Below are 26,901 nucleotides of genomic sequence, written 5' to 3' on the forward strand. Positions count from 1 at the left end.
TAAGATTTTTTTAAATAAGGGAAAATGAGATCATAGATATAAGGGTCTTCCATATAAAGCCCTAAGTAACCGTGAGATGAAATAGCAAGAAAGAAATTCAAATTTGGTGTTATAGAATAACTAACTCAATTTTTCTGCAGCACCAAATTCTTCCTGTTTTATATCTTCTTTCACAGGTTAGACATGCCAAAATTGTGAAATTACTTTAATGTTAATTAATGGTCTTCAACTTCTTTATTCAACAGTTAATAACATAGAACATAACTTTTCATGGAATCTGAGGTAGGTGTTCTAAATATATTTAGGACATCCTCTGATTACTCCTGATCACTGGCAACATTAGGCATATTTACAACAAATATGACTTGGATTTTATTTCTCAGAAACCATCCTAGCGTAAAGCCATTTACTAGATTTTTATTAAAAATACCAAATAAGGATGTTGGGTCTTTTAAAGGCAAGACATCAAGGGAACAAAAAAAGAATATCTGTCTGAGTCCGCTCTTCTGTGATGCTCTCCATGACGCAAGCACCATTCCAAGTTGCCTCCGAACTTCTATTCCCTCCCCTTGGAAGAGAATCTCGGGCAAATCTGCAGTCAATTAACAACTTTCAATAACTATCTGCAATCATATCTAAAGGGGAACAGCTAATAACTTACTGTTATATCTCAAAGATAAGTGTATTGTCTCGATGCCTTCAGGCAAAGGGCATAACTTACAGATGAAAGAAGGAACATAAAATACTGATGTAAAGGAAGATCTGGTAAGATGAAAAAAAAAAAGGGATTTTCTTTGTTTTTCCAATCAAAACGTTTGTTCCTTTACTCCGTAAAGTCACGGAGTTGAGAAAGATGGCTGGAATGCAGATGCAATCGTACACCACATTTACATAACTACCTGATGATGTGCCCCGGCCCCACACCAGTGTGGTTTTCCCACCTCTATCCCCTTCTATAAATGCCTCATTAACTGCGGCAGAGCTTCTAGCATCGTCCTAATTCCTTAATGAAGATCACGAGAAAGGTACTTCCAGGATGTTAAAAAAAAAAAAAACACCAAAAACAGAATTATTACACTAACACATTTCAGGGGTGGGAGAAGACTACTGACACTCCATATCTACCGCTTTACATTACAAGAATTAAAGAAAAAAAGTAGAGGCTAGAAAATCACATTTTGAAATTTCACAATCACCAATATGCAACAAAAACCAAAGCATAACACTTATGCTAACAAATATGGCAGATGAATTATCACTTCAGCATGTAACTGCAGATGGATACTCCTGGATTTTTGCTTAATCACTACTCAATGATGAACCCTATAAAATGAAAGGTGACTTACTGTGAATCAAAATCACAAGAAGAAACTCTCCAAGATCAATCTGCAATGAGCTCCAATTCCAAATAAGCCATAAAGAGCAGTAAAAGGCAATATTCATTTAACGTAATGAGAATCCCGATGACAAGATATCAGGTATTTATACTCCTCTCAAGACATTTCTTCCCCACCTAACAAAGGCACTTGACATGTACTGAAATGGACAGTTAATTCAGGTACTGCCCTCGGCAACTGTTACCTTCCTCAAATTAGATGAAGTGGCAATTAAGTTCAAATTAATTCTTCTGAATCAGCCTGAAATACACATGAATATATCACAAGTTCTCTATTTTTGGCAGATGATATAACCAAAGAAGAAAAGATAACGCTGGTGTCCACAATGGGTTGGCTGACTTGAGCAGTCCAGGATCCTCTCTCTGCACAATATTCCCTGATGACCGTGGAATTTGTGAACAATGATAGGCAAATTAACCTGTCGTATAATTTTAGGTATTAATGTTCACTCCTCTTCTTGTCTTTTCTTACTTTTTTGTTCTTTCCCAAAGCCTTAGATGATTCCTCCTAAAAAAGACATAAATCAATGTAGTATCTCCCCTTTTATATGAAGATACTGGCTTAGGAAACTTTAGTCTAATCATATGGAATATGTATAATACTTCCATATGTATCATCTTTCTGTTTTATAGAGCACTTTTACTTATAGTCTATTTCAATATTTCTAAAATAATCAAGGATAGTCAAGGAAAACACTTATCTAACAGATTTACATTTGAATAATTTGGATATTAATCTATTGTTCACTTTCCAAAGGAAGGCAGCAAACTTTAAATAAAATAAACATGCCTATAAAATATGAAACAAAAAAATTTATTTTAAGTATAAAGGCAGGCATCCCAGTGCATGCCAGGGGAGAGGGAAGGTGCTCTGACACTAACAGAGAATGCTAGAATTTTAAACACATTTAAAGAACATCTAGTTCACTGTAGCATGAATTACACAACCTCTCCCGGCCTCAATTTTAGGGAGTGAAAATTAATTGGTCTTTAAGAGTTTTATAAAACTCTGTATGAATCTATGAAATTAGGGTTCAAAGAGATGAAGTGATCTGCCCAAGGTCACACAACTAACGGGCCAGTCACACTGTTCTGAATAGAACCTAAGTCTACATTTCCTAGTCCAAAGGTATTTCTAATGCGCCACATTCTTTTTTTTTTTGAAGATTTTATTCATTTATTACAGAGAGAGTGCACGTGCGTGGGAGGGAGGGGCAGAGGGAGAGAGAGAAGCAGGCTCCCTGCTGAGCAGGGAGCCCGACCTGGGGCTTGATCCCAGGACTCTGGGATCATGACCTGAGCTGAAGGCAGATGCTCAACTGACTGAGACACCCAGGCGCCCCCAAACATTTTGATTCATTCTTAATTTTTTGTCTTTTTTTTTTCATAGGCAGTGGTGAGAAACTCTTATATAATCACAATAACCACTCACCGGTGAATTTGTGTAGTTCCTCTCCACTAGTATGTTTCTGGCACAGTTGTTGATATGTTTAAAGCGATCTGGTCCTAGTAGGATTCCTCCATACCAGCGTGATACTACCACCATGACATTTCTCACATTCAAAATCTGTTATTTTCAGAAACATAATTAGATACACACGTAGACATGTACAAATTCAAGTTTTAAAGGAGAATGAAATAACCCATATACAAAACTGCACATAACATTTCCCCGTGACTTTAATGGCAGAACCACACGAGTGAGCAGAGTCAGATTCCTAACATTCAGGTGATAGAATATTAGAATGAGAAGGGAATTTACAAATCAAACTGCTCCACAGTGTCCTCAAATTCCAAATTTTGGGGCAACCGGGTAGAGTGAAAGGGAGATCATGCAGGTAGGGTTCTAGTTCTTCATGAATTCAACCAGAATAGCTCAGTTTAAGCAGATTTTGCCCCTAAGCCAAACAACAACCAAAACCTGCTTCTGAACAAACCACTGGAAAGAACTGGGGCTGCATGAGTAATTGCTGGTGCCTACCAGCAAGGTCTTCCTCAGTTTGACATCTGTCAAATGCTGCTCTTAACATGAAGCCCACCAGTCTACAGGCCTAACCACACACAGAGTTCCTTCCTATCAAGGGAATGGCCTATTTTTTTAAAAATATTTTATTTATTTATTAGAGAGAGAGCGAGCACAAGTAGGCAGAGCGGCAGGCAGAGGGAGAGGGAGAAGCAGGCTCCCCACTTAGCAGACAGCCCGATGCGGGGCTGGATCCCAGGACCCTGGGATCATAACCTGAGCCAAGGGCAGACACTTAACGACTGAGCCACCCAGGTGCCTCGAATGGCCTGTTTAGAAAACAAACCTCCACAAAGAGTAATAGAAGAAACTACAGCAACTACCTTAGGAAAAAAAACAAGGCATTCTTAAAAATAATGGACAGTGAACACCATACAGATTAAGAAAATCCAGCAGCATGAAAAAGAAAGGACAAGATAAACAAACTAAAATGGACCAGGAAAAATTTAAAGGAGAGAATATCTTAAAAAAGAAAAAAGAAGAAACTCTAATTAGCATACTCAGAAATTTTAGAAGATACTGCTCCATGAAGTCAAAACAGTACACTGTAAAAAAGGAAAAACAGAGATGAACTCTTTTTTCTTTTTTTTTTTTAACGTTTATGTATTTAAGTAATCTCTACACCCAATGTGGGGCTCGAACCCATGACCCTGAGGTTAAGAGTTGCATGCCTTTCTGACTGAGCCAGGCAGGTGCCCCAAGAAAAAAGAATTCTTAAAACCTAAATACATGATTGTTAAACCTTTTTAAAAATTCAATGGAAATCTTGGAAGACAGGCAAGAAAATGTCTTAAAACAAAAGATGATGAGATGGACAACTTAAAAAAAAAAGCAACAATCTGGGTCTATCTGGATGGTCCAATAGCACCCAACTAACAGGAATTGCACAGAGACAGAACAGAGGAAACAGAGGGAGGACACTGTCAAAAAACAAAACAGAGATACTCTTCCGGAGCTGAAGATAATCTACCATCTAGGACAGACAGGGCTTCAAAGCCCAGCACTTGTTATTAACCCTGTGCTTTCTGCCCATATCAAGTGGTTACAAGTTTCTCTCAATCAGTGTTTAAAACTTAATCCAAATACACTTCACGTTACATAGCCTAATGGATGTACTTATTCCTAAATGGAGCTCTGTTTCACTGAAAAGTTTTAGGGCTCAGAGCAGAGGACCAACAGGGTTTAACTTACACTTACCTCCATGAGATGGAGCAGGCGTCCACCGGCTGCTGTCTCCCCATCGTCTTCACAGTCCTGTAAGAAGGTCTGTTTATCCTCACAATATATTCTAGAAAGACACAGAACAGTGTTACACTTTGAAACCCCAAAATACTGCACGAAGAGTTACACCTTCATACTTGTTGCAGTCAATGTACTTCCAAAATCAGCATATTTGCCCAAAAAAAATTCTTCTTGAACTATACATTAGACATATTTTCATTGATGATTCATTATTCAGTATGTTTCATTGTTTGTATTTGGGAAGGCTAGGCATCAAGGATGCCTCCTTTAAATCAGAAATGCTATGATTATGGGGAGGTGAGTTTATACATCTGATACTCCATCTAACCTTGAAGCTATAAGGTTACAGAGAGCAGTCACTGAAGAACATTTATTGAGAATCCATTGTGGAGAAGCATTATACATCGTAGGCACCATGAAACGATACACAAGAAATAAGTGGCTTACTCCTGTCTTTAAAGAGCCTTAGAGCTAGTGAGACAAAAAGTATATAAAAGATGGAGGTGATAAAATCAACATAAATGAACATTTTATACTTTCCTCACATCTTACTCTAGCCATCGAACATTTTTCTATCCTCCCCATTCTAAGAATTGTAAGATTTATTTTCTCTATAACTTTTCCCCTGGTTGGTTATCAGTATCAGAGATAAATCATGGTATTTACCTATTTAAATTATCTAGAAAGTTTGCATTTGGAATAATAACGTAGGGCTACACTGGAGCAGAATAAGCATGGCAAGGAAGCGTGAGATATAAAAAGCAAACAGTGCCAGGTAAGGCGTGCCGTCTAGTGGATTTCTTAGGCCCCTACAGATGACACCGTCTAGGACGAGGCAGATGCACCAAAAATATCTTTACAGCTGGGGCTATAAAAAGCCAGGTACTACCATATCTATATGCCTACGTCAATTATAACAAACATATTCATATATTTATTATATATTGATATTTAGCATAACAATCATATTCATTCATTCACTCGTTCATCCTTCAGTCCATCTTTCCATTCATTCACTCAATAAATATTTACAGCCTACCTACAATGACGAGGCTCTGTTATTATTTAGAGTTGATCTTGTTCCAAGAAAACATAGTACTACTAGACATTTGATATGGCAAATTTAAGGCAAAAAGGAGTCAGCAGTTGGTTTATATTAGGACTGTAATTATAATCTAACACTGTAATTTTATGGAACCAATGAAGAAAATTTTAGTTATAAATCAATACTATTAGGTTTTTAAAAAAATGAAATCCCACAGACATTTTCACTTTTTCCTCACATGCCAGGAAGATAATGATGCAGTATATCCCACAGCTGTGTGTGCCAGTAGTCTGAAGAGTGCCCCTTAACTCCAAAGCAGGAACACAGCCCCAGAACCAGGAAGTCACCTTAAAAGGATCCTAAGCATTCAAAATACACAACACAAAGTCTTTCTACCAAATAAAGGTCCTTTATTTTATTTCCACTGGGGTCCTTCAAGCCGCCACGCTGCCTGTTTACTCTTGGGTGACACACAATTCTGGCAAGCTAGCTCTTTCATTCCCAGGTGTCAGTTATAAAGGAGTGAGGTAAATGGGCTGCTACATGTAGTCATGCTGAAATTTGTGAGAAGTGATGGCTCATCACCTATTAATATGCAAAACTATAAAAATACTCACCAGAACTTAAAAACCCCACAATGTGGGGCCTGAAATTGAATATCCGGTATATTATCTAATTTTTTGATAATTTAAGATCAATATTATGGCCAGCGATTGTTGAAGGTGCAGCCACATAGCCATGTAGGCATAAACTAGAGATAAATGAAATTAGTTTATCAAACTCAGGTCTACCCCTTAACAACCATGTGATCTTGAAAAAGTTAAGCTTTTTACAGGGGCAGAATTGCCGAAATAATCAGAATTAACTTTCGTAATGCATTTGGCACAGAGAACGCACTCAATAAACACATGGCATGAACGAACAGCTATTAATACTTTCACAGCACATTCTAATCACAGAGAGCAAGCACACTCTAATCCCTCATTTTTATATTAATGACCCTAACCCATAAAGAAAACATCGAGATTCTGCCCAGCAATACTCCAGTAAGTAGGGAATTATATAACAAATAGTCTTTTGTAAGTTTTGGCACTTAAAGTAATATGACTTAGTAGTATTAAAAACTCACCTATCCAAAGTGATGGATCTTTTTTGTTGTTGTTTCCTGAGTTTCAGATAGCCTAGGTTTTACCAATATTCTCAATCACATTTTAAATTTGCACTAAATCTCTTATGTTTATGTTCTGATTCATTTCAGTTCTGAACTCTGTTCTTTTAAGTCTGTACTAATTTGCATATTTAGAAATATGCCCTTCCTCTCTTTACTAACACAACAGCAAAGATTTGTATAAAACCTTAGTATTCAAAACTAAAAGGCATATAGTGAAAAGCACGCTTAATTTACTGCTAATGGGAGTATAAATTGGTTTAAAAGAAAAACTCTGGAAAAAATTTGGCAGTATGTATCAAGAGTTTCAAAAATGTTCATACTTTTTGAATTCTACTTCTAGGAATCTATTCTTTCTTCTTTTTAAATTATACGTCCATTTCATTTCAAAAAAGAATCTGAAGTAACCAGAACCTATCCTGAGTAAATAATCTAAAACGAATAAAAATGGTGTTCACAGGACTATTTTCTACAATAGTGAAAAACATGAAAAACTGAACAAAAAGTAAATGGTTAAGTAAATAATGGTATAGAGCCTCAAAGAAATATTACACTGCCATTACAATGTTTATAAAGCAATTATAACAACATGGAAAAATGGTTTTGTTAAGAAAGAAACAGGATAATAGGGTAATGCATTGAAAAAATAAACACTGCATAGAAGAGAGAAAGAAAATGTACAGATACATTATCAAAAATATATCAAATTATTATCAGTTACATTTAATGGCAGACAATGGCCGATTTCCCCTCCAAATTCTTTTTTTTTCTTTTCTGCAGCTTCCAAATATTCTAAATATGATCATTCGTTTTATAGAGGAAAAAACCCCACATAATAGTTGTTATTTTTAAAAACCATGCATCAGTTTCCCCCATTCTTTACAAATGGAACATTCCTAAAATTGTGATGATCACTCACCGGTATGCATAGATGTTGTGGGTGGCACTAGCTATTTTCTTATTCTCATACAATTTGGCAAGAACCATTTTCACCTTAAAAACAGCAGTAATATAAAATAATGTACACTTTTTGTTTTATAAATAAATGCTAGAAAAATATCTTAAAGCATATTGATATAAATACTGTTGTACTGAAATAGTGACTTAAAGAATCCACTACACTCTGAAATAGCCATTTCCAAAGTTTTCTCATTTTAGAGGCAAAAACTGGTACTCTTAATTGGTATGAAAATTACAGACCTGGTATTTTTTTTTTCTTCAAAGGCGCAGGCAAGGCTTTACTGGAGCTGATGGAGAGAGGTCAGGCTGGCCTCCAGACCTGGTATTTTTGAGCACCAAATATCAACAAATATTTGAGCACTAAACATATCGTAGGGACTTATATATGAAAATTTTTTCCCCATCTACAAAATTTTAAATGTAAATATGACGATTTTTTAAAATGAGCTCCGAAAATTTGCCAGGTTTAATGTATCCAATGTGACAGATACAAAATAATGGCATGTTCCAAATGTAAGACTGAAACTCTCTCTGGGAGTCATATAAGGTTTGTAGAGGCGGTAACATGAGCCAGGTCGTGAAAGATGAGTGGCAATCTCTTTTGCATCAAAAGGGAAGAAAGGGGTGGGGCAGGAAGAAACCATTCCATTCAGAGGAAACTATGTGCGCAAATCTATCAGATTTAGCAAATAAAACATAAAGGATGCTCAGTTAGATTGGAATTTCAGATAAACCACAAATAATTTTTTTTATTATTAGTATGTCCCATACAATAATGTTTATCTGAAATTCCAATTTAACTAGGTATCCTGTATTTTATCTGGTAACCCAACCAGGGACATAAAAGAGAAAGGTTCTGGAAGTGACCAATAGTTTTATGTAGAAACTATTTAGAGTTTGAATGAGAAGACAAAAGACATTGTATCAGGAATAATAAAGCTAGGGTCCTATCACAAAGGGCCTTGTATAATGAGTTCAGGTTTTTCCTTGTAGACAATGGAAATAAGCAAAGACTGGGGGTTGGGGATAGTGACACACGGCCAGACCTTTCAGAAAGGTAACAGGCAAAGAATACAGAAGAAATCCTGGAGGTAGGAAAGACGGAGCTGCAGCCACGGAGATCAATTTGAATCAGAAACTATGCAGTCTGGTGTTTATCATTTTTTAATCTTTCAGGTTCTCAGATTCCTGATCAATAAAGCAGACAACGACCTCTAAGATTTATTTTAGCTCTCACAAATTATGATCCTCTAAGTGACTATAATCAGAAAAAGAAAGAGGATCCAGGATGAACAGATCCAGAACAGAATGTCTAATGAGGACCCTGGCAACAAGATTATGGGCAACAGCCCAGGACAAAATAGAGTTGCTGAGAGAAAGAGCCAGAAGCCTGCACCAAAAGCTGTTATCTTGACCACAAGTCAACGCAGAGAAGAATTTCCTCTTCCAGAGACCAGAAGAGAATAAAAGGGTAGCCTGGTACAAAGAACTGTAGCCCTGTAGGTCGGGGCTTAGAAGAGTTTAGAGTAGAGGAGCTGCAGAGACCAAAGGGAAGAAACTAATGATTAAAACCTATGCTAAATTAATGACACTTTTGTTGTCGTTAATTTAACTTTATAGGTTGTTACAGTTTGTGAATGAAAAGTCTCCCATTTGATATCCTTGGGTGGGAGTCAGGTCACCGAAGGTCAGAAGGCAGAAAGGAAAAGGAATTCAGGTCAAGAAGACTCTGATCTCAGTCTGTCCACTGTCCCCTTCCCTGGGCATCAATGAAACCCACTCAGTTTTGCAGAACTCCCACGCAACAGGACAAATAATTCCTTTTAACAAGCTATTAAGCATCATAATTTTCCACCCAATGGGTTTTTCTTGTTTGAAAATCCATTATAGGATTAAGCCCTAACTAGAATTTAGATATAATTTTGAAAGTGGTAACATATAGAAAAAATACAAATCTCCCATTTGGGGGTAGGAAATGAGCAAAAAAAATTTATATTACATGAAAATTAAACACAATAGCAAAAACAAGGATATTACTGCAAAACCATTTACTTGAATTACTTGGGTAAAACAATATCAAAGTGAGCTGGACATAGTAACTTTACCTGTTTGGGACAAACTACTGGAGCCAAGTGCGCCTGAAAAGTACTTCTTCGGTCTGTAATAGGAATGCCATGATCAATCGGAGGTAATTCTTCTATTTCTATAAATTTAAAGAATTATATTACTTTTATCTTTAGAATTCCTACATCCAAACACTGAAAAATTGACAATGGTGTGGGCAGAGGGTGGGGAAAGGAGCTGGGAAAGAGATATAAATTATATGGCAAATCAACCCCAATCGCCATTAATAGCTATTATAAATTATAATTTTAAGCAAAAAGTTTCCAAAGAGATTGTAAATAAGATTAGACTACCTGACCTAGAAATGATTTTCACCTGCCAAGGTCACCCAGTGGTAGGTTAGGACTGAAATCCTGGGCTGTTGCGGTAGTATAAATTGTACAATAATTAAGTTTTAGGAGTATAAAAGGTCCTGAGACCAAAAACACTGTCAGCTGCTAATATAGCATAATTTGTTTATCCATTCTGTTAATGGACTTCTGGGTTGGGAAACCTAGGACTTTATTTTGTATAGCTGTAATGTAACATCTTCTACTAATAGAACTGTTCCTACTTCATAGGATTGAATATTTCAAGGATATACTAAATTGGTATTCTAAGGAGTATCATGATTTTGAGTTATTCTGCTTCTTAAACAAGTTTAAGAACCACTAATTTACCAACCACTCTGGCTGCTACATCTGTCTCATTCAGGATCTAAAGTTATTCAGGAAAAAGAACTGAAATGGTTTCCTACTTCTATTCACTGATCTGTTTAATCTTACCAAGTCAGCTTGCCTTACAATTAATGAACTACTTCAACCAATACTTGTAAAAATATTCCTTGACAGCTTTAAACAACTTGTCCAAACTCACTGCATTTGTTTGTGGCAGAACTAGGACAAGAAACCAGGTTTATGCACGATTTTGCCTTTCTTCTGAGAGTGCCCTCTTCTTGAAACAAACTGTGACCACTCTGCTAGGGAAGTACTGAGGTCAACAGGAACCAGATACTATTTATTGTGACTACGATTTTCACTCTTATTCTTTTAATAGTGGATCCTGTTTCCCAAAAGAAATCTTATGACAAATCCACAAATATATACATGAATAAAACGTGAGACTAAAGTAGGAGTAGGAGTCCTGGGTCTTCTCCCCCACTCTTCCTCTTGTGTATCCCCTTGCTAGTCCTGAAATATCATGCAAGAACTTTAAAACTTCACAGTATTGTTTAAAAGCTCCTGTGTAGGGGCGCCTGGGTGGCTCAGCTGGTTAAGCGCCTGCCCTCGGCTCCGGTGGTGATCTCAGGGTTTTAGGATGGAGTGGGCCCCGCACTGGGCTCCCTGTTCCTCTGCTCCCTGTCCCTCTGCTTAGCGGAGAGTCTGCTTCTCCTTCTGCCCCGCCCCCTGCTCATGCTCGCTCTCTTTCTCACAAATAAATAAAATCTTTAAAAAAAAAATTAAAAATTAATTAATTAAAATCTACTGTATAATGCATAGGAAACTCCTTACCTTCAAAGAGAATGAACGTTTCCTCTGGTCTATCATGTTTTTGTAAAAGACTTGAGAAAACTGATGCTATTATTCAAAATTTTAAGATACTAAAATGGAAGATACTGTCTGATCACAACATAGAGCTGATTTATCACATCAATCTATTCATAAGCTGAATACTACTAGATTATGGAACAAATTTGCTTAAGCAAAAACTAAAATTTTAAAGGCATTTTACTGGCTTTGATTCAGTGGTTGCACTTTCAATTATTATATTTATATTTGTGAGCACAGACTAAAATTTAACTCTGCAACATCAGGAGACAGCTGAGGATTTCAAAATAGAAATAATAAAAACAGAATGTGAATTGAAAACATTAACACAGCTTTTCTTAGTTTCAGTTTCTCCCATCATTAATTCAAAACTCTAGAAAGTCACACACACACCAAAAAAAGGGTGGAGAGAGGGAGAAATTTCCTTTTTCCTCACCATTCTGACAGACCCAGCAAACACCAAAATGGCCAGCAGGCAGGAAAAAAATAATTCTCTGCAAATTAATAACTATTTCTTAACATGTGAGAGTTTACTACATTTCTATACCATTTCAAAAAACAATACATAATACTGCTATCCCACTCTCCTCAAAAGAAACTAGTTAGTAACATTATACCTGTTCGATTTTCACTGATATCAAAATCCAATGCTTTAGCGGGAGTTTCTGGTTGACATGCTAAAATGAGATCATCTTCACATTCTACATCTTCCTCTTCAGTTTTCTTCTTTACATCGGGGCCTATGTGGATATGAGGTATCATCAGTGAACTCTAAGAGTAAGGAATTCTACCTAAAAACTTGTTGGTCTTGATCTCTAAATACCATTCTTCAATAGAAGGAACAGGACTTTTATGAGAAGTAGCTGATTCCAAGGTTGGAGCAAGGGAAAGAAAAGATGAGCCTGGAACATCTTACGATTCCAGGGAGTAAAGAAATGCTCAAAAAAAAAAAAAAGGAGTGGTAAGCTTATAAAAAGAATATAGGTGTTTACCTGAACGAGATCCTAAAGGTGAAACCTAGAATAATTTGAGCAACAAAATAATGATAGTATGGAATTTTAACCCACAGAATAAAATAATACACATGAGTTCATACTGATATAAATAAATAATCAAAAAAATAAACAGAGAAAAGACATCTGTTCCTCACAACATAATTCCAATTCAGTGAGGGAAAGAAGAAACTTTTTGTAACTTTTCTGTAAGTCTAAAATTAGTTCAGAATTTTTAAAAATTGTAAATAGTTGCATTTAATCACTTTAAAATTTAGTATTTCTAGAGCAGAAAAAAGATACAAAATAATAAATTTGTATTGAAGATTAACAGTAAAATCAAAATAAATTACGTATCAAGTGGGTGCCCTGGAGTGGAAAATTCTCATGAGATATCTTGATCACTAGCTTGCAGCCTTATTAGTTCTTCAGAACTACAAAACCCTCCATTTTAGCATGAAGTCTACAAAAACAATTTTGATAAGAAAAATTCCAAACAAAATTTCTAAGAAGTATAATTATAAATTATACAACAAAAATCAATAACTCTAAAATTTGGAGAGTGGCTAAACTATATTGTGGCTATAGATGAAAAAGGGAAAAATATTATTTTTAGTATCTATAATTTTTAAAATTTCCTGAGTTGAGTGATCCCAAGCTTTTTGGAGTCCTAAATTTTTACTGGTATACATTCCATTTTTGCAATTATCCTACACTCTAGAATGGTAGATTGGCAAAAATCAATTCTGTTTTGAGACTACTTTTCCTATCAGTGCCCTGAAATGCTACAAAATCAGAACATGAATCATCAAAGTTAAGGAAAATACTTCAAAAAAGATTGTCACATGGACAGAACATCTTCTTACCATTTATCTCTTAGATGTTAATGGAAGCAATAAAAAATCTGCTTCTATAGAAAAGTTAAATGCTCTGAAAAAGTATATACTACTATCAACTTTAAATGTATACTGATTTTGCTAAGGGAGTCCTAAACAATTGGTTTGTTTTTAAAAAATCTCTTTCTCAGATTGAAAACAATTCTATCAGTGGTAACAATAAAATATTAGAAATTTCCACATTGTCATATGATGATTCAATGAAAGAACAATAGGGCAAAATATTGGTTTTCAAATGTCTTGAAATTAGATAGTAGTAATGGGTGTACAACTTTGGAATATACTAAAAACTACTGAATTATACATTTTTAAAGGATGAATAATTATGGCATGTGAATTATATCTCAATTTAAAAATACATTTTCAAAGTAAATTTTTATATTCTAAATATCAGTTCAGTGTATTTTCCAAAGGTCTTTTTCCATAGACACTTCACTCATTTGAAGCTAATGTCTAATTGATGTACTCCAGTAATTCATGAAGAATGTTACATGGTTCACTTTACCTTAATAGCCAAAGAAAGCAGAAATTTTAGACCCAAATTCTTTAACCATAAAATCTATTTCTGTAAGGATATAATATGAAACCAAAGAGCCTAAAACCATATAGAATGAAATAACCATAATTACATGAGTAAATGAACTTTCCAGAGAAACTTGTATTTTATCACATTTAAACCATAAAACAGAACAGATTTTCATTAAAAATTTCACTTACAATATCTACATGGAAATTTAATTACTATTAAGTTAAAAGAGCATTAATAATATTTTTCAATCCTACCTGGTTCTGTCATCTGAGATTTTTGTATTAGAACATCTCTTATTTTTTCCACCCACAGGTAAAGAATGCTTTCACCAATATTCTGTCTAAACAAAATTCAGGGGAAAAATTTGTTATTTAAAAAAAATTCCTTCTCAAATTCAAGAAAATACAGACATATTCACAATCAAAGAAATTACATGCAATTTAGCCATGCCTTTTAAAAAAGAATTTATAAAAACAGATTTGTGGGGTATTTAATACAGATTATTCATATCAACAGCATTAAAAATTCCAACTGGCTCCAAAATTAACATTGCTTACTTAAAATAAGCTGGAGAGTTGCAACCAAAGAAGGGCAAGAAAATTTCTGAACTTGAATTGGATGAAGTAGATAGATGTAAATGTGATTTAGCTTCTGTCAGCAGATACAGTTGCAATATTGATATCACTGCTTTGCTTTTTTAAACTTTTTAAACAACTTCAAACCACTTATCTGGCACATTTATCATTTGGTATAATTATTTCCGCAAAGAAGAATGCAAAGCATTGGAGGAACTGCCTCAGAGAACAAATTTAGAAGACTTAAAAGACAACTAACAATATTATATTCACATTTTGTTTTTGACAAAATACTGTTGCCCAAATTGATTCATTTTAGTTCCAAATGTCTATCTCAGATAAATTAAATCCACCTCAAAGGGTCAGTGAGAAAAAGAACATGTCGTGGTTCACGTCCAGAGAATTATGTTAAATGATGACAACAGTAATAAAGGCCCCAGGTGTCTACTCTTTAAGGAATGACACTAATTCTAGGTAAGTTTCCATTATGTGTGTTTAAATAATCACCATACTACTTCATAACAACACCTTACCTTTTTCCTCTGAAAGTTCCCCTTGAAACCAACACTACCTCTCTTCATCATGCTACTTATCAGTACTCACCAAAGGAAACTTTCAAAACAAGCATACAGAAGAAAAAAATATTGTTCTCAAATAATTCTGTACCCTCAAATCCTCCTCATCTCACCCATAACTCCTTAGCGCTAAACAATCCCCCAAGTGCTCTGGTAACCTAAGATTCTTAGAGAGAGGAAAAGTCAACTGGAAAGGTCTTAAAAATCTGAAAATGTTAGTTGAATTTCTTTTAAACAATTCCCACTTCTATCCTCTCTTCTCAATGAAAAATGCAGAGGTATAGACAGAGAAAAGTATTGAGTACATACAAAGCACAAAGTTCATTATACGTGTCAACACATTTTATGCTCATGATTATCTAATGAAGCAGGCATTATTTCCCCATTGTACAAATGAGAAGACAAACCTAGAGAGATCAATTAACTTATCTAAGACAATCTTAGAAGCAGTTAGCAAGCCCAGAGCCAGATGTGAATGCGGACTTAGTCCAAAGCTCAGCTTGCCCACTGCATATTACTCTCCTATCCAGCAGCTGTGACCATCAGCAAGCAAGCCACTTGAACTCTGAGTCTGTTTCCTCATCTATAAAATAGAGACTTAGAGCATCTCATGTTACTTTACAGAGGCAGTTTCTCTTCAAGGAAATCTTAATTCACTCAACAGATCTTCAAGGGCCTCATCTCCACACAAGCCCTGCGGGTATGGTAGTCAAAGAGAAAATGAGGTCCCTCGCCTCAGTGTTTGTGATCATTACCCTTATAAATTTATGTTTTTGTATGTAATTCTCTCCATTTCCTAATCTCATTCTATTGAATTCTGCCCACAACCACCCCAAAAATAGTAATACTAGTATATAGTGTTTATCTAGTGTGGACACCTACTATACAGAAGACAAAGAGAAAACACTTTGTTATCTCACTTAATCCTCATGCCACCCTTTGAGCCAGGAAAATCATCCCTCTGAATATATATTCAAAATCAGATTAATTGTTGGAGAGGTTGTGAAAACACCTTGGAAGAATTTTCACAATAAGTAACTTTTCCAAATAATAAAGAAGAAATTAAACCTTAACTCCCAAATCTCCTCTCCACTGGCCCATGGCTTCCTGCAGAAGAATGTACAATAGCACTTCTGCCCAACATCAGCTACTGAATGCTTCCTTCTTCCCTAGCATTTAACAAGACTTACTGAAATCCAGTGGAAGGAAGTTGCTGTGGGTGTGAAAGGTTTCCTGAGGAAAATGAAAATGACTCTTTCCCTTGGAATCCCAAATTCCATCACTAATGGTGGGGTTTTTTGTTTTGTTTTGTTTGTTGTTGTTATTGCTGTATTTGTGTTTTCTGTTTGTTCTGAGATTTTTAACTATCCATGAGGATTTGATGGTTTTCAAACTTTTGCCATCGCTGTAATGAAATCTCTCACAAAATCAGAAACAAACTAAAACAGACAAAAGCTGAGAGTCCTCCTTCCTGTGCCTATCTCCCTCACACCCCACCCCCAACTGGTCCTGGAGGAAGTCTGCTGAATCCTAAGGACTTGGGCACAAAATTTAAAAACCACTCATTATAGAGGGAGATGCTAAGCTTTTATTTATGAAATTATATCATGGTAAAGTAGCTAAACAGAAAATGTCTGGAACAAAATTTGTGTCAAATTGAATGAAAGACCACCTTGGATTAAAAACTGATTTTCATAGAGATATTTTGTGAGTGACTATACTTAAATGGCTATTAGCCAATCCAGAATGAGCAAAACAAAGTCAAGTTACTTGTGGCTCTACCTTTACTTGTGGCTCTTACTTTTGTATCTTAATTTTCTAATATTTATACTTGTTGATTTAAGGATAAAGCTACTCACTAAAATACACTAAGTTGTGTGACCTTAGACAAATCATTCAATCTGTCTGAGTTCTCATCATCTCATTTTCAAAATGACAAAATTGGATGAGATGATTCTTTTAATAACAACAAAAATAGGAGTTGCTATTACATGGTACTAATGTACATTGCACAGATAATGTCATTTAATCCTCACAACAATATTATTTTATCATCCTTATTTTAGAGATGAAAAAACAGATTTAAAGAGGTCACATTACTTCAAAAACTGATTCTAGAAGCCTGACCAAGACAGCTTTAACCTCAGCTTGGCTAAACTTCAGATTGGCAGAACTTCTGACTCCAGGCCCTGATTTCCCCTTTCTCAGTGCATTTTCTTTAGAAAACTTGTCGTCATAAATTCTTTTCTTGCTCCTTAGGAATATATGGACATATTTTTAGAAGACTCTTGTCAGTTTTACAACCTAGGAATGTCTTTCTCAAGCACCTGGGAACCATCCTTTTGAATTAAGGAAGACGGCATCCTTTCTCCCAGTCTCTGTGGGATTGGAGGAGCCTAACTTCTGATGAGCAACAATTAGCAAACACAGATGGCCTAATCACGGAGAAACACATTTGCAAACTCAAGAAATAACTTTCTGTGCTTACACAGCTCACTGATTAACCACATCCTCATCCTAGCCCTTAATAAATTCTGCTGCTGATGGGAATGCAAACTGGTGCAGCCACTGTGCAAAACAGTATGGAGCTTCCTCAAAAAATTAAAAATAGAACTACCCTACAATCCAGGAATCACACTACTGGGTATTCACCCAAAGAATATGAGAACACTAATTGGAAAGGATATATGCACCCTATGTTTACTGCAGCATCATTTACAAGAGCCAAACTATGGAAACAACAGATGTGTCCATCAATAGATGAATGGATAAAGAAAATGTGGTTCACATATAAAATGGAATATTATTTAGCCATAAAAAAGAATGAACTCTTGCTGTTTGCAATAACATGGATGGATCTAGGTAGTATAATGCTAAGCAAAAGAAGCCAGTTAGAGAAAGATAAATACCATATGATTTCACTCATATGTGGAATTTAAGAAACAAAATAAATGAACAAGGGGAAAAAAACAGAAATCAATAAAGTCTCTTAACTATAAAGAACAAACAGATGGTTACTAGAGGGGAGATGGGTGGAGGGATGAGTGAAACAGGTGAAGGGGATTAAGAGTACGCTTATCTTGATGAACACTGAGTAATATATGGAACTGTTCAATCACTGTATTGTATATCTGAAACTAATATAACATTGTATGTTAACTACACTGGAATTAAATTTAAAACTTTCTCCTGGCAAGGGAAACAAAAGCAAAAATAAACTCCTGGGGCTAAAATCAAAATAAAAAGCTTCTGTACAGCAGAAGAAATAGTCAACAAAACTAAAAGGCAACCTATGAAATGGGAGAAAATATTTGCAAATAACGTATCTGATAAAGGGTTACTATCTAAAATATATTAAGAACTTACAAAACTCAACACCCCAAAAATAAATAATCTAATTTAAAAATGGGAAAAGACGTGAACAGACATTTCTCCAAAGAAGACATCCAGATGGCCAACAGACACATGAAAAGATGTTCAACATCACTCAGTATCAGGAAAATGCAAATCAAAACTACAATGAGATTACTACCTCACAAGTCAAAATGGCTAAAATCAACAATACAAGAAACAAGTGTTGGTGAGAATGTGGAGAAAAAGGGACCCTTCCGTGCTGTTGGTGGGAATGCAAACTGGTGCAGCCGCTCTGGAAAACAGTACGGAGGTTCCTCAAAAATTTAACAGAATTACCCTATGATCCAGTAATCACACTACTGGGTATTTACCAAAAAAATACAAAAACACTAATTCAGAGGGATACCTGCACCCCTATGTTTATAGCAGCATTATTTACAATAGCCAAATTATGGAAACAGCCCAACTGTCCACTGATAGATGAATGGATAAAGAAAACGTAATAGATAGAGTGAGCAAGCGAGAGATGCAGGTATTCCCCCACTTACCAAAAGTTTGTGTTATGCCATTGCACTTTTCCAAAAGACCTACATTGGTAGCTGTTTTCACTAACCAAAAGAAACCTGAAGAGGATTTTCACTTTTACGAGAACAGCCATTATTATACCAAAAGTAGGTCTTTCATAAAAGTGATGTGGTGTAACTTGAACATTCAGAAAGTGAGGGATACTCTTTACTTTATGCCATTTTGGCATTTGAAAGGGTTCATAGGAATGCTCCACTCTTAGATAGCGAGGAAAATCTATGCTACAAAAAAAAAAGTTAATCCATTTCCTTTTCTCCTAAACAACAGCAATTATTATGATGTTCTAGGTATTTTAAAATGTCATTTACCTTTTGCTTTAACATACTTATTTTCATATATTCAAAATATCCATACAAAATATATCACTAAAAACAAGGTATGATAAGCCAATTAATCTACATCTAATCAATGACCAAATCCTAGCTTATATTCTTCAGTATTTCTTTACTGACCATTTTTCTCCATCCACCTTCTTGTTGCCTTCATAAAAAGGCCTCCACCATCTCCCTCCTGAGTTACTGACTCACTCTTCCTGTGGTGGCCCTTCCCTCAAAACCCCTCACAGCCCATCTCTCACATTGCTGTACAAAACTAATTACATCACTCCCCGGTGTAAAATGCCTAGAGCCTACAAGGTAATGCCCGAACTTCTTTCCCAACTTGCAGGTTCTTTCTTCTTATCACTACCTAATTTATATAGCTGGCATCTTAAACTATTTGCTCAACTCTAAAGATGCCAGGTTGCTTCACACCCACATTACTTTGCCTATGCCGTTCATTCTACCAGAGAACCTCTCCCCATTTGATTACCTGGCACACACCATGCTCAAAGGTCTCCTTCACAGTGGAACCCTCCTTTCCAACCTCATCCACATGCCCAGAGATAGTTTGTTGCTAAGACCTCTAAAAAAATGCTACTACAGCACTTGGTTCAAACCTCTCAATAATTAGGTCATTGTATTGTATGGGTACACATTTATCTTTATTTTTAAATTTCAAACTCCTAACAGAGTGTCAGCATATAAGAGATACTCAATAAATGCTTACTGGAAAACCTTAGTTTTCTGACTTCTTCCTTTCCTACCTAAGAGGAAAAAACCATATTTCACCTGCTTGTCTAGGCAAAAATCAAATTTTACATACAAAATGATGCTAATATAAATGCTTACTGGAAAAACTGCTAGTTTTCTGACTTCTTCCTTTCCTACCTAAGAGGAAACAAAGCATAGTTCATCTGCTTGTCTAGGCAAAAATCAAATTTTGCATACAAAATGATGCTAATATGAAAATCTTGACAGTGTTACAGTATTTAGAATATAATGAGACTATAAACGTTAAGAACTATATTCATACATTTACCTCATGTTTCATTTTCAAAGACCAATAATATTTTTCAATTTGCTGCCCCCTGCTGGAATTATGGAAAAAATATTAAAGGCTGTCACAAAAACTTTTAAAGTGTTTAGGGCGCCTGGGTGGCTCAGTTGGTTAAGTGTCTGCCTTCAGCTCCGGTCATGATCTCAGGGTCCTGGAATCAAGTCCTGCATCAGGCTCCCTGTAAATAAAATCTTTAAAAATAAATAAATAAATAAATAAAAATTAAAAAAAATAAAGTGTGTATTTTTATTTAGATCACGTGTGCAAATAATGCCATTGGAGAGGGGTTATTCAAGCACTTTTAGTAAAGCAAGACAGTATAAGTCATATTCTTCTGTTGAACAAACTGTCATTTCTGACCTTTCCTAATTCTCAAATAGCTCAACTGAACTAGTTAGGGAAAACAGTAAGTTGGTTGTGTACTATGGGAGGGTATCTCTTGGTAAAAGGGGAGCTTTTTGGATAAAAAAAAAAAGGCAGATGGGAAACCATTTCTGAATACATGACATTGTGCATAGGTAGAAGAAAAATCTAACTGATGAATATGATTAACATGATAGAACCCAAATAAGGGAAGATTTTCAAGAAAGAGGAACTTCAACACCAGCAAAAGTTCCAGACGTCAAGTAAGATAAGAACTAAAAAATGACCATAAAAGGGGCGCCTGGGTGGCTCAGTTGTTAAGTGTCTGCCTTCAGCTCAGGTCATGATCCCAGGGTCCTGGGATTGAGCCCCGCACTGGGCTCCCTGCTCAGTGGGAAGCCTGCTTCTCCCTCTCCCACTCCCCCTGCTTGTGTTCCTATCTCTCTCTGTCAAATAAAAATTAAAAAAAAAAAAAACTTAAAAAAAAAATGACAAGATGTATAATTACAACATCATTGGTGAACAAAGTTGCAGTATATTTATCCTACTCTACTCTAAGGGGAGAGATAAACTGGTAAATAAGCATAAATGAAGGATTAAAGAAAGCAGTTTGTTGGGGGCATAAAAGTTGGAGTGACCACTAAAGTTAGAGAAAGTTATCAGAAAACATTTACTTGAGGAAATAAATAATACTTATATGTGCAGGAATCTCTAAATGGGGTCATCCTTTATTGATATGTCCAGTTCTTGGTTACCTTCAGAGTCAAGTGTAAAACTGGGGACTCAAGGAAGACCACAATTCCTCTAGGAGGGAATAAACAGAAATCAATTCCATAAAGACTTATCATATTTTAATTAAATATTTTGGGAGGAAAAGAAACCTGGCTGAGATCCCAGAGATACAAAGGGGGTCCTCTCACTGTAACAAATGGGGTGGCCACTTAGAACATATAAGACAATCTTTACCAGTTCCTGGATTACAGTAAAACTGATATTCCAGAACATTATTTATTTTACTAAATTAATATATGTCATAATACCTCTGAAACAAATAATACATTATATGTTAAAAAAAAAAAAGAAGATAGGAAGGGAAGAATGGAGGGGGGAAAATCGGAGGGGGAGACGAACCATGAGAGACTATGGACTCTGAGAAACAAACTGAGGGTTTTAGGGGCGATGGGGGATGGAATAGCACGATGATGGGTATTAAGCAGGGCACGTCCTGCGTGGAGCACTGGGTGTTCTACACAAACAATGAATCGTGGAACACTACATCAAAAACTAATGATGTACTATATGGTGACTAACATAATAAAAATATATCTCACAATAATTAATTCAAATCACAGTCATCTTCTCTTGACTACTGCGTTAGCCTCCTAACCAACACCCCACATGTCTATTTTTGCTCCCTTCCAATCAGGTCTCCACAAAGAAAAAGAATGGTGTTTTCTAAATGAGAATTTTATCATGGCATCATGCCACTTAGAAACCTCTGCTTCCCTCGGGTCTTAGGACAAAGACAACGATCCTTAACATGGCCTACAAGACTGCGCATGACCGCCCCTGCTCATCTCACCAGGTCATTTTCTCACCATGCTCCTTTTTCTCCCCTCCTCTTCCCACTTCATACCACCAGTCTTTGTGTCTTGAAATGAGCCAAGCTCCTTGACATAGAGCCTTTGCACATGGTGTGCCTTTCACCAGTTATCTTCCCCTCACCAACCCAGCTCTAAAGTCAAACAAGCCATCCCTGACTTCCTAGACTAGATCAGGTCTTGTTTCAAACTCAGTTAGTACTGTGTATTAATATCTTTCTTTTACAAAGCTAATCAGAGCAGCAGTTTTATATTCATTTTACGATGTTATGAGTAATCTCTCTCCCACCAATAAATTCAAAATGCCACAAAAGAGGGACCATTTCTGTTTTTGCTAACTACATATACCCAGGACCTAGTACAGTGCCTGCCATGTAGTATTTGTTGATTGAATGAAAGAGTGAAAAATACAGTATATCAACAGGGGACTCCCATTCTTATGACCTAATACAAGATTCTGCTATAACCAGTTTCATTCAACACAGCCTGTGAAAATACCCAAACATGAGCAGTATCTCTGAGTTTACTTTCACAATCTGGTGTTTTTATAGCTATCAGTTCTGAATTATTACTGTATTTTTGTATCTAAGTAGAAGTCATATCAAATGTCTACATAAAATTATATTATATAAGCAAACTTACAAGGACCTTAAAAATGCATCCTTTTTGTTAATGGAAATGCAGTTTAACAAAAAGTTTAGAAAAGGCCTTAACATATTACAGTTACAACAAAAGCCCACAATAAAATCACAAATAGAATTTTTTTTAATCACCTGTTACTTACATATATATTTCCTCAAGGCTATTTGATAAATCTGCACGTTCTTGCCCTTTAAGCCAAGGAGCACTAAGATTAAATAAAACACAATGAAGAAGACTATTCAAGGATTGTGTTTGTATCTCAAACAGAAATTACTGATTAAATTATAAATTATTTAACTTTTAAAAATTATCTATTTTCATTAAAATACATAATTATTAGCTCTATTGTACAAATCTATACAGCTCCAAAATGCTTTCATTGGCATTAACTCATTTTGTCCTTCTAGGAAACATGATAAAGACAACCCCAATATTATTCAAATAAAAATGGTTTTAAAAAACAGAGGTGAGTTCATTGGATATCACAAAGCTGTCCAGGTTTACATGAGTGGCAGAACAAGTTCCAGAAACCAAATTTCCAGATTCACAATATTTGCTACACTGTCAGGAGTTCCCAATTTTTTCTAAATAGTGTCTCAGGGGGCACCTGGGTGGATCAGTTAAGTGACTGCCTTCAGCTTAGGTCATGATCCCAGGGTCCTAGGATCAAGTCCTGCATTGGGCTCCTTGCTCAGCGGGGAGTCTGCTTCTCCCTCTGCTTGCTGCTCCCCCTGCTTATGCTTTCTCACTCTCTCTCATTCTGACAAATAATTAATTTAAAAATCTTAAAAAAAATAGTGTCTCAAAAACAACTTTAACAAAGATAGTGGTTGCCACATGACTGTAAAAATATATATTAACTTTTCCTGAAGAGGGAATTTATGTTTACAAGCATTCTAAAATTATATTTATCATTTCCAATAAATAAAAATTAAAAATTACAGAACCATTATTAATAGCAAATTTTATTGCTGTTTTAAAACACAAGAAATTATTCCACTGGTAGGTAAAGATTTCAATTAATTGAGACTTAATGGAATTCTGTTCACACAAGTTTATACATCTTAATAGGCCAAGCGGGCAAAGCTGATCAAAGATTACTTGCAATCAACAGGTCATGACTCATTAAGATTAAACTTGGGCTCCTAAGAAGCTGGTTCTTCCACAACAAGGGGCAGGGAGAAGCACCATGGGCAATTCCCGGAAGGCAAGCAGTCTTAGGCAGAGGCATGTCCAGGAACTGTGGCTAGGTCAGCAGAACCAGGTTAGGAGAAAGTCTAGATTACCAGGTTGTCTAAAGATTTCTCTCCCTGTCTCTAAAGACAATCAGTAGTGATTTTTATCCCTGTGAACCCTGTGATTCTCTCTTATCTTAACCCTGTGATACTGAGTACATTCTGCAATGTGTTTTTATATAATTTTTTATTTAAATGCTCTATACCAAGTCCAGAAGGTGTTCTAAATTTCTATATATATTTTGATAAGGAAGGTATTTTATATAAACACAATATACAGGATAGAGAAATAGTCTTTAAAAAGTACAATCTTTTTATAAAAATATAAATGAGCTTACTTCAGTTGATAAATAGGTGGAGCTGTTCCTGGGTATTCATTTGGTAGCATCACCTGTAAAGCAGTTTAAAAACAAATCTGTTTATATTTCATCATGGCTCAAAAATAACAGTATTTATAAAGTTAGTCACTGGACAAATTTCTTACTTGTGAAACTAAAAAAACAAAACCATTGTTTTGTTCAATCTCAGGAGAGAATGCCCTCCTCATATTTATACCTACACATTAAATATGTTGTTAATGATGCCAATTTTTCTAAGAAAGAGCACATTATTTGCAGTGAAAGCATACAAGCAATGAAAGTTAGAAAACAAGGGTGGGGAGCAGAAAGATGAAAGGAAAAGAAAACGGAAATCAGGGCATTATACCCTAACCCCAAATGAATAGAGTGGCATTAGAGCATTTTCTGAAGAAATACTCCCCAAAATCCTATTAAATACTGTTAAACACATTAAATACATACACACTTGTTCTCAAATCAGTATTATTATAAAAACAAACACTGGCAGAAACTTTTATGTTGAAAGTATATGCAGTCATCAAAGAATAAATATTAATACAGAAAGCCACACTTATCTTGTCACTTATTTATCTTAACCACAACTGATTCTCAGTTAATAAAGAAATAAGTACCTACTTTATGAAGCCTTTTAAATTACTAACCTATTCCTCCTCTTAAATTTAGCCATCTTTCCAGGTTTAGACCCTCTCCTATTAAATGGACAGGACAATGAAAGGAAGTGAAGCTCAAGCCTGTCACTGTACATTACAAATAATTAAAATAACTGGGATAGGAAAGATTGAGACTATCAATTGAAGCATGTCTTGGGAGTGATCAGAGATTTAATTACCCATATGCTTAGACAACCATTAACAAAAGCCAACAACAAAAAAAGACAATTTAGAAATCACACAATAGTCACTTAGAGGAATACAGTATTAGTCAATCATATAGAGTCCATGTTGTAACTGGAAAATGGCTATAGAGAAGGGGAAAAAAATACCTGCAAGCAAAGTGTCCACTTGGGGTCATCTATATCGTCGCTAATTCTAATACAAAATATTTTGGCACAGTCATCAATGACACACCATTCCTCGCCATAGATAGCTGCCATTGCTTCAATTTCCTCATTCTGAAAGTTGATGGGAGGACAAGTCAATGAAGGTACATGCCCTAAAAGCCTGAGTTTTCTTTCCTCTTTTATAAAGTATTTGCATTTAACATCACTAGCCTGGATGAAGGATCCCTGAAAGAACACTGCCAAACGGTCTTAGCAGCGGGTCACCGTGTTCTACTCTATGGGTGGTTGCCGGATACTACAGCAACGACTTACCAGCCTTGCTATTCCATCACTGTGCTTTTGGCCGCCACTGAGCCAAATATATATGCACTCCCGTGCCCTATAGCAAGACTTACAAGTGGAAAGATAAACACATATTCTCTGCTTCACCTTTTCCAGCAGGTAATCCTCACTCCCACTCCCCAGTAGCGTTGCTGCCTACTAGCCCTATATTCCCACTCAGTATCTCCTTCAGTTTTTGTTTTGTTTTGTTTTGTTTTGGATTAGGGCACAGGGCTGGGTGGTTGTTTTGTTGTTTTTTTGGTAATCAAACCCTAAAAACATTTCAGAAATCATTCTTTTGGTTTGGGGTTAAAAAAGGAAAATAATAGTATCTAAAGGTGAAAATGGGAAGCAAAGTATGCAACTTTGTATCATCTCATTTTGTCCTCACAACCCAGCAGGAAAAGCTTTAAGAGCACCCATAAGAGCCACGCACGGGGGAAAGCTCAGTATCAAGAGGAGTAAGACCTAGGGGGCCCTCAAGGAATTCCAGGGTCTGTGTTATCATTGCCCATTTTGCAAAGGCAGAAACCAGCATAAGTAGCTTGTCCTAGGTGACCCAGCGGCGACAGGGCAGAAAGCTGAACCCGGACTTCTGTCTCGGGCCTGGTGCTGCTCAGTCGCGTGCTGGTGGTTGACGATGACACCGTCCGAGGCGGGCCGAGCCTGCCGAAGCCTCGGGAGAGGCCGGTCGGACGGCGATCGGCGAACAAGCGCAGATAAAATGGAACGCGGTGCAGCAAACTGAGCGCCCGGCGGCCCGAACGGTGCCGGCGGGAACGGGGACGGCCCGGGCAGAGGGCCCCTCAGCGGAAGAGGCCCAGGGCGGCGAGGCGACGCCGAGCCCAGCCTGGAGGTCGGCGCCCCGCCGGGCCCTCACCTGCCTCTGGTCGCTCCCTGCGTCCCCCTCAGCCATGTGGCCCCGGGAGCGGCCGAGCAGCCGCCGCCAGCCCAGGTCCGGAGCGTGGGGGCGGGGCGCTGCGGCGGCGAGCGGAGCCCGGGCTGCGGCGCGG

The 26,901-nt window shown here is 36.5% G+C and overlaps 1 protein-coding gene across 3 annotated transcripts; it reads right to left on the reverse strand.

The window, feature by feature from the left end:
• Positions 1 to 879: 879 nt before the first annotated feature.
• Positions 880 to 26,892, reverse strand: IMPACT (impact RWD domain protein). 3 transcript variants are annotated; one of them, XM_028098313.2, is made up of 11 exons: positions 26,769 to 26,892; positions 25,550 to 25,678; positions 24,547 to 24,599; positions 23,116 to 23,178; positions 14,156 to 14,241; positions 12,102 to 12,224; positions 9,940 to 9,992; positions 7,794 to 7,867; positions 4,617 to 4,707; positions 2,829 to 2,963; positions 880 to 1,904 (listed from the first exon to the last, which is right to left on the reverse strand). In XM_028098313.2, exons 1-11 carry the CDS (start codon positions 26,802 to 26,804, stop codon positions 1,836 to 1,838), a joined length of 912 nt encoding a protein of 303 aa, XP_027954114.1. In that variant the 5' UTR covers positions 26,805 to 26,892; the 3' UTR covers positions 880 to 1,835. The 3 variants fall into 3 exon arrangements, with proteins under 3 accessions (XP_027954114.1, XP_027954113.1, XP_027954115.1); XM_028098312.2 differs by having other exon boundaries at positions 9,940 to 10,037; XM_028098314.2 differs by lacking the exon at positions 25,550 to 25,678 and having other exon boundaries at positions 9,940 to 10,037.
• Positions 26,893 to 26,901: the final 9 nt, after the last annotated feature.

The sequence above is a fragment of the Eumetopias jubatus genome, unplaced genomic scaffold (assembly GCF_037043125.1).
Source record: "Eumetopias jubatus isolate StellerSeaLion01/CBP00866 unplaced genomic scaffold, mEumJub1_p1.0 scaffold_16, whole genome shotgun sequence".
NCBI lineage: Eukaryota > Metazoa > Chordata > Mammalia > Carnivora > Otariidae > Eumetopias > Eumetopias jubatus.

Excerpts from the sequence above, each read along its gene's own strand:
- IMPACT (XM_028098312.2), bottom strand. The coding sequence starts at position 26,804 with ATGGCTGAGGGGGACGCAGGGAGCGACCAGAGGCAG. Across the intron at positions 12,225-14,155 it reads ATCTCAGATGACAGAACCAG|GCCCCGATGTAAAGAAGAAA; the intron begins GTAGGATTGAAA and ends ATATCCACATAG. Across the intron at positions 2,964-4,616 it reads GCCTGCTCCATCTCATGGAG|ATTTTGAATGTGAGAAATGT; the intron begins GTAAGTGTAAGT and ends TGAAAATAACAG.